The sequence below is a fragment of the Malaya genurostris genome, chromosome 1, assembly GCF_030247185.1.
Source record: "Malaya genurostris strain Urasoe2022 chromosome 1, Malgen_1.1, whole genome shotgun sequence".
In the NCBI taxonomy this organism is placed as follows: Eukaryota; Metazoa; Arthropoda; class Insecta; order Diptera; family Culicidae; genus Malaya; species Malaya genurostris.
Window position 1 is genome coordinate 163,089,991 of NC_080570.1, and position 15,316 is coordinate 163,105,306.

Consider the following 15,316-nt stretch of genomic DNA (forward strand, 5'->3'; position numbering starts at 1 on the left):
TAAGATTTCCGCTTTTCTTGAATTGCAATTCTGAGCAGAATGAACTGATTTGTTTATTTTCAAGCATATGGAATATTTATTGATTGAAATCAGGAAAAAGGCACAGGAATTTGTTTTAACGCACATTCACTTTTGAGGACATTACTCATGCGTTTGCAAAGTGTCTTGCTCCTTCATTGACGGAATAAATTTTGTTCAATCCCTTCACTCGGTGATTCCGGAGCCGAAAGTCTGATCCCGATGCAATTCAGAAGTTTGGACCTTTCGTTTGAACCTAGTTGGTGAACATCGGTCGAATAATGTTTGAGCAAAGTAAATGAATTCTATTTTGGAACCAGGATATTTGGATTCGGTTCGTTTGGCTTTCAACTAACAATGTCTATCGATTGCAATAGTTTTGAGCGTAGTTTAGACATTTTATACGTGTTTTGCTTCGCCGCTTTAAGTGACAGCATAAAATTATAAGCACTTTACCCTGTAATTCCGTAACCGGAAGTCGGATCGGGGTGAAATTCAGGAATTTTATATGAGACCATAAGATCTTTCATTTGATCCTAAGTTTGTGAAAATCGGTCACGTCGTCTCTGAGAAATGTGAGTCATTTTAAAACGAAACGTTTACGCTAATCGCTCCGTAATTGCGGATCTGGATGCCGGATGAATATGAGATTCTGAAATTCTGAATCGCTTCTTTAGGCATTATTCACGGTATAACAGTTCGGCTGAAAAGTTCGTATCGTTTAATAGAAACACACATTTTTTTGCCAAAATTTGTTTTTATTATTCAATATAATTGTCATCAGAGGCGATAAAGCGATTATAGCGATTTTCCAACTTTTCGATACCATTTTTGTAGTACGATTTGTCCTTTGCCTCAAAATAGGCCTCAGTTTCAGCGATTACCTCTTCATTGCTTCTAAATTTTTTACCAGTGAGCATTCTCTTGAGGTCTGAGAACAGGAAAAAGTCACTGGGGGCCAAATCCTGAGAATACGGTGGATGAGGGAGCAATTCGAAGCCCAATTCGTTCAATTTCAGCATGGTTTTCATCGACTTGTGACACGGTGCATTGTCTTGATGAAACAAAACTTTTTTCTTCTTCAAATGAGGCCGTTTGTTTTTTTTAAATTTCGTCCTTCAAATGCTCTAATAACGCTATACAATAGTCACTGTTGATGGTTTTTCCCTTTTCAAGGTAGTAGATGAAAATTATACCATGCGAATCCCAAAATACAGACGCCATAACCTTACCGGCCGATTGTTGAGTCTTTCCACGCTTTGGGTTCGGTTCATCGCGTGCAGTCCACTCAGCTAACTGTCGATTGGACTCCGGAGTGGAGTGATGGAGCCATGTTTCGTCCATTGTTATATATCGACGAAAAAAATCGGTTTTATTTCGATATAACAGCTCCAAACACTGCTCAGAATCATCAATTCGTTGTTGTTTTTGATCGATTGTGAGCTCACGCGGCACCAATTTTGCACAAAGCTTTCTCATATCCAAATATTCGTGAATAATATGTCCAACACGTTCCTTTGATATCTTTAGGGTGTCAGCTATCTCGATCAACTTCACTTTACGGTCATTGAAAATCATTTTGTGGATTTTTTTCACGTTTTCATCGGTAACAGCCTCTTTTGGACGTCCACTGCGTTCATCGTCTTCGGTGCTCATATGACCAGTACGAAATTTTGCAAACCACTTACGAATTGTTGCTTCGCCCGGTGCAGAGTCTGGATAACACTCATCAAGCTATTTTTTGGTATCGGCGGCACTTTTTTTCATCAAAAAGTAGTGTTTCATCAACACACGAAATTCCTTTTTTTCCATTTTTTCCACAATAACAAAAGTAGCTTCACTCAAAATGCAATATCTCACAAACTAATAATCAGACAGCTGTCAAATTTATACACGTATCTTTTGAAGGTTGGTACTAACTGAAAATGGTATGGATTTAATTCTAGTGGCGCCCTCTCATAGAAACGATACGAACTTTTCAGCCGATCTGTGTTACGTGTGTCGAAAGGTTTTAGAACGTTATGGATAGTGCTTGCAGAAAACCCAAGTTCTGTTTAGGGGTGTCCAGATTTTATTGCGAACAAGTCTTAGATTCAAATGAGAGGCCTCAAAGTCCCATAGCTTACTATTGAAGCCAAGGCTCAAAAAAGATCTTTCAACCCCATAGAACCCTATCAAATTTAAGTCTATCCTAATAGTCCCGGAATTACACGCTAATAAGTATGAAAATTACACTTTACCTATTTTTCAACAAAAGTTTTAAACTCACTGCAAAAAAGAACTAGTGATAATTTTTAAATTTGCCAACAATCTTTTCCAAATAACCAGTGTTAGTTTTTTGTGTGTAAGAAAAATCCATTCAATCGCATCCAAAACAAACGAAGAGAGGTAAAAACATTTCCGTGATCTGTCATTATCCATTCTCAAAGCTTCGGTTAAATATCGAAACTGCACAATATACAATTTTCACTGAAAACCGAAAATGACTGAACGGATAAATGGAAGAAAAAACATTGTTTCGAAATTACTATTCCGCTTATGTCGTTGAATTGACATGGATCTAGTTTTCATAATTTGCAAGCGGAGCTGAGGGTGACATTTACTTCTCGTCATTTTCGTCTGACTTTGATTAGCTCTGCTCAGCAGAAACTGATATCGATATGCGCTACCAAAACCTCTCAATGACTACTATCTATGACGACCAGATCGTCGTCACCAAGTTTCCTTTCTTCAGACAATTAAAGATTGTCCCAGAAAGTATGGACGCACTTTGATTTCGCTGTAAATAATTCACAAGTGTTAGAAATTCAAATTTTATTCGATATACTGATAATATTAGACTACAACAACAGAATATTATTCTCAACATTTGCTACTTAACCATTGTAGACTAGCTGGCGCACCTTCTTGTGAACGTTCCTCATTAAATTCCGTACAGACTTCTTGGCGACAAGTTTTGATACTTTTTTCCAATCTTTTTCGAACTGTTGAATGGTTTCGGCTGCCGAAACATGTTTCCTAAGATGTGCTTTCGTTAATGCCCAAAATTCCTCAATTGGTCGAAGTTGTGTGCAATTTGGTGGATTCATGTCTTTTGGGACGAAAGTGACATTTTTGGTAGTATACCATTCTACCGTTGATTTCGAGTAGTGGCAAGAAGCAAGATCTAACCAGTAGACAACAGGATCCTTGTGGCTTCCAATCATGGGTAGAAGTCGTTATTGTAAACATTCCTTGATAAATATTTCGCTGTTCATTGAAGCAGTGGTGATGAATGGTTTCGAAATCTTACCGCAGATACAAATTGCTTGCCAGACCATAGCTTTCTTACCAAATTTTTCGACTTCAATCGATGTCTCGGACTGGTTTAACACTTGTCCTTCTCGCACCGTATAATATTGTGATCCCAGTAAGGATTTGTAATCGAGTTTCACGTAGGTTTCGTCGTCCATGATAATGCAGTTCAAATTTCCAGCAAGAATAGTATTGTACAGCTTTCGAACCCTCGGCCTGATATATGCTTATTGTTTCGGACTACGTTTTGATTGTTTCTGCTTCTTATAGGTTCGAAGATTCAAACGTTCTTTAGCACGAAAAACATTTGACTTCGAAGTGCCCACTTTTTTGGCCACATCCCGAACTTAAACCTCCTTCGTTTGCTCGAAAGCCTTCAGTATACGTTTATCCAACTGACGGTTAGCCGGACCTTTTTTTTACCCGTTTTCGGTTTATCCTCAAAGGTGTTAGCCTCACCGAACTTCCTGATTGCATTTCGCACGGCTTTTCCACTTACTCCTTCCATTTTTGCTATCTTTCTCAGTGACAGTCCGCGTTCTGTGCACCATTTGTACACAACGTTCGACGTTGTTCTGCTGAAAGTCCACGCATATCGAAACAACCTAATGAAAACGAATAAACAACTGCACGAGTGGTTAGAGAAGAGTGTAAACAACAGGACGCAGCCATAAAAATTCACAGAAATGGCAGCGGTTTTTGGTTGCGTCCATACTCTCTGGGACAGTCTTTTGGTGCAAATAGTATTGCCTTAACGTCTGCTTAGAGGTTCATGTTGATCCGTTAGGTGGCGTTAGCAGTTCAACTCAAACTGCTAACGCACTGATGAGTCGAAGACGAAAGGTGAAAATAAGACACATACATGTGCACTTAGCGGTACTAAAACCCCTAAATGAGTAGAATCATAGCTTTAAAATTTATTTGGTATCATCTTGTTTGTTTTTGAAACTATTCTATTATCATTAAAATAAATAAAACTTATTTCAACAATGCATTGTTTGGTACATGAAGTAAGACTTCCATCTTTGTAACGATTTCTCTAGAAGATCAGATTGTCGAACCACTGCCACAGTTTCTCCTGCGTTTCATCCACGATGTAGGTCAGACATTTACCTTTTTTCCTAGAAAAAAAAAATACACGTGTTTTGTATATCAAAATTAATTTACGATCGTGTCGCAGATACTTCTTTGAGCAGCCAACTTTAGGATGTTCGTGCCGGAAGCACTGCGGTTTCAGCAGATTGAAGTACGTATAGCCGATCTGACTTGAAACCAGCGAGTTAGCATTCTTCAGACAGTTATAGAACTGCTTATCACAATCACAGTGAGATCTGAAAAAAGGGAAACAGTTTAAATTGTATCACCATTGAATGTCTCATTTTCCGAAACTCACCGGGTGAAAAACCCATTATTTTTCAGTCGATCGAAGCGATCCCCGGCAGAGACCGACATCGGACAGAGATCGTGCGCCCGACAGCATGCATCTGTCATGTAGAAGAACCCGATGTCGTTCTCGCTCTTGGCTTGGTTTCCATCGCCACACCAAACCGTTCCGGGGTAGATGGCTTTGATTCGTTGCTTGAACTGATCGAATAAACTTGCGATCGATGACTTTGTAGATTGGCCTTTTTGGCTGGTTCTTTTGGAATTTGTTGCTGCGATTGGCGACGATGGCGTTGTCTGATCATCTTCAACAACAGCCGATAACGATCGCAGCCCTTTTAAACTTTTATTACTGCTGTTTGGTTGAAATCGGTGTGGTAGCTTTGTGTCCTCGGCTTCAGATTCCTTGCGGTTCCGGTAGTTCACAATGTACTTGTAGACACCCAGCCGTTGCAGTATATCCCGGAAAAAGCCTGAAACTCGCGTTGAGATGGGTTTTGATGCTGATGTGGTTTCATTGAGAGGACCTATCACCGCCCGACCACCGTCATCCCAGTGGGTGGTGAGAAAGAAACAGGTGTTTCAAAAGAACAGAGAGGAAAAGGGAAAATAGCCGCCTTATTTACAAGTGCAGAAACAACGCAAATCGTTTGGAGTTGCTCTTCTAGACATAGAAAAAGCATTCGACAGTGTTTGGCACAAAGGTTTAATAGCAAAAATGTCTGATTTCCAGTTTCCTATTTATTTGATCAAAATGATTCAAAATTATTTAACTGATCGTACTCTTCAGGTTAGCTATCAGAATTGTAAATCTGAATTGCTACCCGTACGTGCCGGTGTTCCGCAGGGTTCGAGTGTAGCTCCAATCTTGTATAATATTTTCACTTCTGATCTTCCAAATCTACCCGTTGGTTGTCAGAAATCGCTATTCTGTGACGACACAAGTCTGTTAGCCACAGGTAGAAATCTAAGAGTGATCTGCAGTCGCCTACAAAGAAGTTTAAATATTTTCAGTGATTATCTGTCAAAATGGAAAATTAAACCAAATGCAGCAAAAACGCAATTAATTATCTTTCCTCACAAGCCAAGAGCTTCTTTTCTTAAACCAAACAATAATCACATTCTCAAATTGAATGGCTTGGAATTGACATGGTCTGATCAAGCTAAATACTTAGGTTTAACGTATGACAAAAAACTCACTTTCAAGGATCACATTGAAGGAATCCAGGCAAAGTGTAATAAATATATTAAATGTTTATATCCTCTTATAAACAGAAATTCTAAGCTCTGTCTAAAAAACAAATTGTTAATTTATAAACAAATTTTCAGACCAGCCATGCTTTATGCGGTACCAATTTGGTCAAGCTGTTGTTCCACCAGGAAGAAAACGCTTCAAAGGATTCAGAATAAAATTCTGAAAATGATTCTGAAGCGTCCTCCCTGGTTTAGTACAAATGAGTTACACAGACTCACAAATATAGAACCATTAGATGTAATGTCACATAATATTATAAGCAAATTCCGACAAAAATCGATGCAATCTTCAATTGAATCGATTCGCTCTCTGTATTAGTTAGTAAGTTAGTATATAAGTTCCTTTTCCCCATTACACAATACAAGTAGGTTTAGAATTTTCCCTACACAAAAATCTCAGAATTGCGGAAGCAAATGATGTCTTCATGGTAATAACCAAATCATATATATATATATATATATATATATATATATATATATATATATATATATATATATATATATATATATATATATATATATATATATAACAGGGCTGAAAAGTCACCACTTGTGGCTGAACACCCAATTTAAATCTTAATAATTTAATTTTAACTCATATTCCAATAAATAGTTATTTAAAAAAAAAAAAAAAAAAAAAAAAAAAACAACGCAAATCGTTAATTATGCAGTCAAACTTATGCAGAAAGTAAGTGCGAACAGAGGTTGTATACCAGTAGTGCACGCTTCTTCTGTGTCAGCGTGTTACGCGAGCTCTTGTATTTTTGTCCGGAACCAGTGAGCCGTGGCCTCCGCATAGGCCGGTCTCTCCGAAACAGTTGCAGTTCCGTGCAAGAGGGTCGTGCTTTTTTCGTGTTGGGAGGGAAAGGGTGAAGCATGTTAAAGTTTAATCCAACGGCACTTACTTGCTGAATATGGCGAGGAATGCAAAAAATAACTCTTGGTATTGCCATCGTCATCGTAGTCCTCGATTTGAAGCTGCGAGAAAAAATAAAAAACGATTCAATTGACGAGTGAGGTTTTGAAGCTGCGTATCTGTAGTTTGACAGTGTGTGTGTGGAACTAAGCTTCAACGAACAGTAGCAAATGATTAAACTATATTAATCCCGATCCCGAAGTAATTAGTAAACGATCGTCTGTAGAAAGACCGTCACGTTACATGATCTGTATGCAAATAAGTGGGAAGACGCATTGTTTTATCCCGTTTTTTTTTCTAGATTCCATCTAGAAGGAAAATATTTGATTAAAATTAGTTAGTACTCAACCAATGGAACGGATGGTGATGGCCTTGTCAAATTTCAAGTTAATTACCCCTCCTGGTTTCTAGGTTTTAGTTTCGGATGCGCAAAAGGAGAACTCCAACCTGTTTTGTTGTCAAATTTGATTAACTATTCCTAGCTACTTAATCGCAAATAATTTGAAATTTTAGAGTACTCTACAAAAACTGACGACTGACGAAAGATATACCCAAAAACGTATCGAATGGGTTGATATAATTTCGATCGTGTCTGGGTTAATTGAAAAAACCGTTTTGGACTCAAATAAATAACCGAACTTACAATTTGAAACAGCAAAATTTAGGACGAAATATTCCTAGCTTCAATTATGCTTCACATTCGATTGTTAGTTAAACATAGAACTAATTGAATTAATTATAACTTCCTTGCAAATTCTGAATGTTACAGAAAGATGATCTGTGTCACAGCCCAGCATGAGTTATCAGTTCACTACAAATGTGACTTTGATCTGTTAGAATCAGATCAATTGTACAGGGGTTCCTCGCGGGAGAGAAACAAGTTGGACTATTTGGAGATGGAATCGAACAAAAAAAATCTGCAAAGAGTTTATTATGAAGTATTTTTCCCTTCCATTGGAATGGCAAAGATGCTCCAGTGATAAAATTTGTTCCATGAGTGGTTTTTGTTTCGATTTCCAAGCCTTCGATAACTTTAGTATTGAAAGAAAGTTAAATTTCGACGTTCGCTTTGCCGTTGGACAAAAATCGATAAATAATTTCAATTTGACATTTGGTTTAAAGCTTGCTTCAGATAGAATTGGAACAAAGACAATTGCCTGTATTTCAGTTATTTATTATTGAATTCAAGATCTTTTTTTGATACAAATGTAGTGTTTTCTTCATACTGTTAAGAAAAAATACGGATAAAATTATTTGTCACGGTTCCAAAGGAACTCTCGAATTTTTCCTGTAACACGTTTTAACTATCTTATTCCACCAGGTCGTCATCTGATTGATATCTTTGACAACCTGCCTTGAGTCTCCTCTTCATGATTGCCCAGTATTTCTCAATAGGGCGGAACTGGGGGCAGTTGGGTGGGTTAAGGTTTTTCGGAACAAACTGGACCCCTTTCTCTGCATACCATTCTTGAACGACTTTGCTGTAATGACGGCTTGCCAAATCTGGCCAAAACATTACGGGATGGTTGAATCGGCAAAATTCGTTTTTGGAGACACCCTTTTTGGTATAGTTCCGATGTCATTATCTTATTTGTAACGAAAACTCGTTTTTTTTTTGCCACAGCTGCAAATGCCCTGCCAAATCATAAATTTTCTTGCAAATTTGTCGGCAAAACAAATTTAAATTTTACTGGAACATCCCCCCGAGTCGTTGCCAAGTAAAATTTTTGACCTGGGATTTGCCCGAAGCCAGCCTTGACATAGATTTCAGCGTCCATCAAAAGACACCCGTCGAACTTGGTCAGCACCTGGTCATATAGTTTCCGAGCACGAATTTTGACCACACTATTCTGTTATATGGTCCGAATTGGCTGTTTGCTAGCTCGACCCGACTTGATTCCTTCCCGGAGTCGAGTTCTCCTCACGGTACTATGGGCAGCACCGAATTTTCTGGTCAAATCACGGTCCGACAGATTAGGATTTCTCTTAATCGTCTTCAAAATCTTAGCACGCAGTTTCCGGTCGACAATTCCACTCCGACGATTGGCTTGAGGCTTCCGAATTGTCGTCAATGTTTCCTTACACCGTTTGATAACGCGCCATACGGTATTTCTGGGCAATTTCAGCTGTTGAGCTAGCCTAGATGCAGACCACAATGGATTTTCCAAATAACTGTGCACATTTTTTTCCCTTTTTTCGGCTTCCATGTTGATTGCTTACAAAGTACAGTCGCTTTGCGGAATGTCAAAAAATCATACGTGAAGCTGACAAAATTCCCGACACGTGGGCGCCAAGAACTTCCAAATCCGTTCACCAGGAGCGCCACAATATGAGCAACAGTTTGTGCCAATTCTAAATGAAGCAAGCTTTAAGAAATGTTTCTATCACAATAGCAATATGAATTTTGTGGACTTCGAGAAAATTATGAAACTAATCTTCACTCGATTTGGAAGATCGAACATTCCGATTCAAAATATTCAAATAATTCATTCAGGGGTTAGCCTAATGTGCACAAATTAAACTGCTTCATGCAAAACTCGGCAGTTCAATTGGAATTGCTAAGCAGACGTAAAGTTTCTACTATTTGCAGAACACCTTTTGTTTAGTACCGAAGTTCCATGTCTAAACTGACGTACCGAACGAAAACGGATTTCCGACTTCAACTGGCCGATTCAAGTTTAGTCAACAAAATTCAAATCTTTATTTAATCGCTGTTGAATTTGTTAAATTCATAACAATATTATTTGTAAATTACCACCCAACTTGCAATGCTTCGGAAAGGGAAGAAGTTGAATTCATTTGAAAAAGCTGATCTTGTAGGTAGACCATTTTATTTTCCTTTATTTTGCCTAAATTATCTTAGTTAAAAGAAATGAATTTCATTGAAGGATTAGTGGTAGGTAGTAGTCTACCTGTCACGCTAGCGTAACTGTCACCAGAGTAAGATGACGGAACAGATTTACCTGTTAATAATTAGAGTAAGGGTACCTGTGTTTTGTTTATTTACATTCGAAGGAAAAAGTGCATTAGCAGACTTAGGCGTGACATGTGTGCCGTTTTGTTGATTTACAGGTATATTCTGTAAATTTAAAGTCATTGAACTAACTCGTTGTTGTCTAAGAGAACGAGCGTTAAAAAAGACTGATGAACTCGAAGAATATCATTCTTTGGATGATAGCCTTAAAAAAAGGTTGACAGATTATGAGTCTTCGAAAAGACTGTTAGTGATTCAAGTAATCTTAAAAAAGACTGAAGCCTTGAATCGATGCAACTCTAGGCAACCAGAAACGACTGTTCAATACCGACTGGGGTAGTCATTAGATTTTCGAACTTGATCAATGACCCAACACTAGCTCTTGAACGAGCCTAAGATTGACTACATTGGTTCATTCATCTCCAAGAAAAATTGAGTAGATGACAAAAAGTTCGGTTTCGAGGTTTCGCCACTTACATCATTATATCTCCGGAACCGGAATCTCGTCGCACAGGAAGTATAGTTAAAGTGACTTGAATCACCCAAACCGAAATGTCACGCAACATTTATAATGGCAATTAGGGCTATGTTCACGGTTCCGTCGTTTTAATTTGCGGAATTCTAATTATTACATCAAGCAAATTACTCTATGTATTAATGCCTGAAATTATAAAATTTTTATTTTATTTAACTACATCTATTATTGAGCAAGCTTCAAAATGTTTAAAACATAGACTGGATAATGAGTTTGGGTGGGTAATAAAATAACAGTTGTTTTTTGTCTATCTCATATTGGGCTTTTGTACCAATAGTCATCTCATTAGTAGAGTCGCTATATTATTTTGTCAGTTAATCAACGAATTGTGATAAAATCGAATACAATATCTTTGCTTCGGTTGCAAGAAGCAATACCGCAGAAAAAAATAGTTCAATACTGCTGTTATAGCGATACGAAAACTCAAACTCAATGCTCCTAAGTTCATCTCACTCCTATGACTAACAGTTTCCATATATAATATAACTACTGGAGTCGTTAACCTGTAAAAACCGACTCTTGAAACAACTTTTTTTCTTACATGACGCTCCCTCGCTATTCTGGCCTGATTTGACATCCTGTCACTATGCCAAAGATGCTTTGGAATGGTATAAAGCGAATGGAGTTCATGTTGTATCGAAAGAGGCGAATAAATATTACTATGGAGTTCTAAAAACAACTGATCATTGAATAGAAACAGGAAAGTTTTTTCGACCGTAATCTAGTCAAATCTACGAATCCAAATACACTAGAGTTCCGGAACTGGGAGTATTATACACAACGAATTCGGGGCTTCTTTATGAAATTGTCCGAGTTCTAATGCGTAGGGCGCTGGTCTTACAAGCCAGCTGTCATATGTTCGAACCCCGACCTGGAAGGATTCTTAGTGCCAGTAGAATCTTAGTACTAGCCATGCAATGATTCTGTACGCTAATAATGCCCAGACTTTGCTTTTTATGAAATTGTAAGCTTTTTCCTTTGAATATATAAGTAAATGAAAATCGATTTGACCAACTAAGGAGTGTATCGTTAAGTAGTTAGCAACATTCAAACAGTTATTACTCTGAAATGGCTTAATTTTTTGCAGCGTGTTTTGCGGTGACATGTTTGTTTACATGTCAATAGCAGCTGCGCAATCGATTGGTTTCGGTACGGTTTATCGTTTCAATGATGAGTCGAATTGATCCGGAAACGCGAAAGAAAATTCTGCACACTTGGTGCTCAGAAAATGGTGTCACGTACAACGAAATTGCAAAACGGATGAAAGTGCACCACACCAGTGTCAAAAATATTATCGAGAAGTTCGGTAAGACCCTCTCCATGAAGAATTTGCCCCGATCAGGTAGGAAAACGGGTCCCAGCCAGCCCGGCCGGGACTTAAAAGTGGTTGAGTACATCAGGAAAAACCCATCGGCGTCGACGCGGGATTTGGCCAAGTAGTTCAACACCAGCATCGGGATGATTCAACGGATCAAAGTTCGGAACTCCCTGAAAACGTACAAGAAACAGATTTGCGGTCGTCGATTTTCTTCACGAAGGGCACAATTAACGCCAAGGTGTACGAGAAAGAATGTTTGAAGAAGAGAATGCTGCCACTGTACAGAAAGCATAAGGCTCCTCCTCTCTTCTGGCCGGATTTGGCTTCAGCCCACTACGCCAACTCCGTTCTACAGTGGTTGTCAAAAAATACTGTACAATTCGTGGAAAAGGACATCAACCCACCGAACTGCCCGGATCTTCGACCAATTGAAAGGTATTGGGCAATTGTCGAGCGGCACTTTCGGAAGGAAGGTACAGTGTCCCAAAACATGCAGGAGTTAAAAAAAACGGGACAAAGTCCAAAGTGCGAGCGTTTCACAGAAACTAGGATTTCAGGATCAGTGAAATGCATAAAAATGTAATTTTTCTACAATATATCGAAAACTGATGTCAAAATATGTTTTTTTTTCGCTTTTTATTCAATAATCAATGTTTCGATACACTCCTTAGGAGAAAAGTAAGATAAATCCTTTTTGCAGTGTTTTACCACTATTTCCAATACTTCCGAAACCTAATTTCAAGGACCGGAAAAACCGAAGTTAGTTCGCATCACCAGCAACAAATATGACCGACAAATTGGAACAGTTGTGAACCCAATTGAAAAGAAATTTTCCCTCTTTCACTTCGTTGCTTTAGGCAGCGGTGTAAAATTTTTAAGTAGTTCTGGAACCGGAAGTCGGATCCAGACGAAAATCAAGAATTTTATTTGGGATTATAACACTCTCTACATAAACCCAAGTTCATGAAAACCGGTCAAAAAACAATGTTTTCGATGCTTCTGGAATCGAAAATCGAGAACCAGGACAGCCGGAATTAGTTTGATATTCTATCTATGAACAATGAATTTAACAAAGAATTTATCAATCAGTTTTATGGGATTTGTACTAGTGTTTGCCATCGTTTATGAAAAAATACACGCGACATTGACCATTTTCCACTTCTAGTGCTCTAGTTTAGAACCAAAAGTCGAATGCGGATGAAATGTTATATAAAGTTTTTAATAATTGTAAGACCTCTCGTTTGAATCTCAGTTTGTGAAAATCGGTCAAACCATTTCCGAGAAAATCGAGTGCATATTTTATACTTAATTTTCACCTATTACCCCATAACTCCGGAACCGGAAGTCGGATCCAAATGAAACTCAATAGCAGGTTATGGGACCTATTCCCGCTCCCACCTTTTATTGGAATCTAAGTTTGTGAAAATCGGTTCAACCATCTCTGGAAAAAGAGAGTGCATATATTTTCCATATTTTTGGAGCATATCACCCTGTATCTCCGGAACCGGAAGACGGATCCGGATGAAATTCAATAGCAAACTATGAGATCATAAGACCTTTTATTTGAATCCAAGTTTGTGAAAGTCGGTCCAGTCATCTCCAAGAAAATCGAGTGCACATTTTTGTTACATACACACATAGGCATTTGCTTAGTTCATCGAGCTGAGTCGAATGCTATATGACAGTTGGTTTACACAGTGATTGCATAGCCTTCTTCTATATGAGAAAGGCAAAAACAAGCTACAACTATCGAAAAATTTCGAAAATCTTGGACAAAAACAGCGAAATCGGTTATAGAGAAGTCTGCACAGACCCTTCCCGATCAGATGGTAATAACAGAGTTATAAACACTGGAGTAATTTTTGTCAGAAATATTTTGTAACAAATTTTGAAATATTTTTGGCTGGTAGATTGTTAAAATAACAAAAATCATAGCAAAAATGGCTCTAGCGGGTTCAAAATCGTAACAGATTTTAAAACGTTTGTATCACAATTATTGTTGAATTTGATATAACTACAGAGGTCCGAAAGAAGAAATTTATAACAATAGTTGTAATAAATTAACAAATTTAACATAGAATAACTATATCACAGCCAACTTATAGCATCGTTTTAATCCAAAATTGTTGAATGAGTTTTTTTTTATTGAATGAAGTTTAAGTTTTTTGAAATTCTGATTGTGGGGCGGGGCTAAGTTGAACCGATTTTTATAAGCTAATTCATCGTCAACGAATATGTGATTTCAATTAAAAAATGTTAAAGCTAGCAACAAAAGTTTCATAATTTCACAATCCCAGTGCCTACCGTGAGCTTACTTGTCATCTCCTAGTCTTACCAGTCTCCCGATTTTCCCCACTCACCACAATATTGTCAGCTGGATTAGTGCTCAGTTCCAATTTACCATTTACGTGTTCGGTGAACAGTAATTCCAAGTCGACGTTTTCATCCAGATCCAAAAAGTTGCTGATCGGAATGTGATCCGGTTCGAGAAATGTAAAATTTTTCGTTCCAAAATGCTTCAACTCCACGATCACCGTACTGATGCCAACATTGTCGACTTCATTTTCGTCAACAGTAGGCGCTGCCGTTGTACTTCCGTTGAGTGTCTGTTTGGAGGACGTTGCTAGAGACTCGGTAGGTAGAACTGTCACTTCATCACTTTTCACTCGGCGGGATTTTTTTAGTAGATGACATTGTACGATAGTTACTAGCACCAAAACCACAATAGCCTGTTCTAGTACCTTCTTCGAGGACATTCTGGCAACAAGTCGAACGCAACTAAATAGCACTGCTCACTGTCCGAGAACTTGACGACTTTCAGACCCATAACGTTGTTATGAAATTGAAGTAATTAAAATTCTTCTCCTTCTTGTAAAGATCAACGGCTGGCTGGCCTTCACTACTGTAAACTGCAGGTATGATAATCGATCGGCCGATCGCACAGGTTTTCACCGGAAAGCACACTTCCGATCACGGCTGACAGCGGACTAGCGCGAATTGAAACAACATGGCTTCTCACTAGAACCGACCGAAGGTCGTCCGTTCGTGAAGCGCTCGGGATGTCCTTGGCAGTCACATTTGGAAACGTATGTGCACTCCACGGCAAAGTTCACTAACAAAGAAAATTGCAAGATAATCGCAATTTCCTGCAGTGGTCAGTCAAGCCGGTAGCCGCCTGTCTGCAGATGCTTTGAAGGTTGCAGCAGATTTTTGCTTCCGTGAATTTCGGTTGATGGTCGGCAACAAATGGTCGTGCAAACTTGCTACTCGATCACTAGATTCCTATGTTTGAGCGAAAGCTTAGCTAAAACTTGCCTATCCGAGTCGGTAGTTTGCTGAACGTAAATTACAAACACGTACCAGAACCGACGTGGCCAGTCGCGTACAAAACGCTTGATCGCGATTCTTCAGCCGATTCGCTTCAGAGAGAGGCTAACGATTGTAACGTCACTTTGATGGGCGTTCAGGTAAAAAAATGGATTTTCGCTTTCGAAAGTCCAGAGGTTCCGAATTCGGAGCCGCCATCGTGTTGACTAATTTTGTGTTTTTAATTTATTTGTTACATTTTTGTAGTGTGTTTCGGCGTTTTTTTTTGTTGTTTTGTTAGAGACCGGTAGATATTCG

General features: G+C 38.5%; 1 protein-coding gene across 1 annotated transcript; it reads right to left on the reverse strand.

The window, feature by feature from the left end:
• Positions 1 to 4,248: 4,248 nt before the first annotated feature.
• On the reverse strand, positions 4,249 to 15,088 carry LOC131426591 (uncharacterized). Its single transcript, XM_058589448.1, has 5 exons — positions 14,053 to 15,088; positions 6,855 to 6,927; positions 4,706 to 5,222; positions 4,497 to 4,643; positions 4,249 to 4,433 (listed from the first exon to the last, which is right to left on the reverse strand). Exons 1-5 carry the CDS (start codon positions 14,446 to 14,448, stop codon positions 4,352 to 4,354), a joined length of 1,215 nt encoding a protein of 404 aa, XP_058445431.1. The 5' UTR covers positions 14,449 to 15,088; the 3' UTR covers positions 4,249 to 4,351.
• Positions 15,089 to 15,316: the final 228 nt, after the last annotated feature.

Excerpts from the sequence above, each read along its gene's own strand:
- LOC131426591 (XM_058589448.1), bottom strand. The coding sequence starts at position 14,448 with ATGTCCTCGAAGAAGGTACTAGAACAGGCTATTGTGGTTTTGGTGCTA. Across the intron at positions 5,223-6,854 it reads TTCCTCGCCATATTCAGCAA|GTCCTCTCAATGAAACCACA; the intron begins GTAAGTGCCGTT and ends GGGCGGTGATAG. Across the intron at positions 4,434-4,496 it reads AAAGTTGGCTGCTCAAAGAA|GAAAAAAGGTAAATGTCTGA; the intron begins GTATCTGCGACA and ends TTTTTTTTCTAG.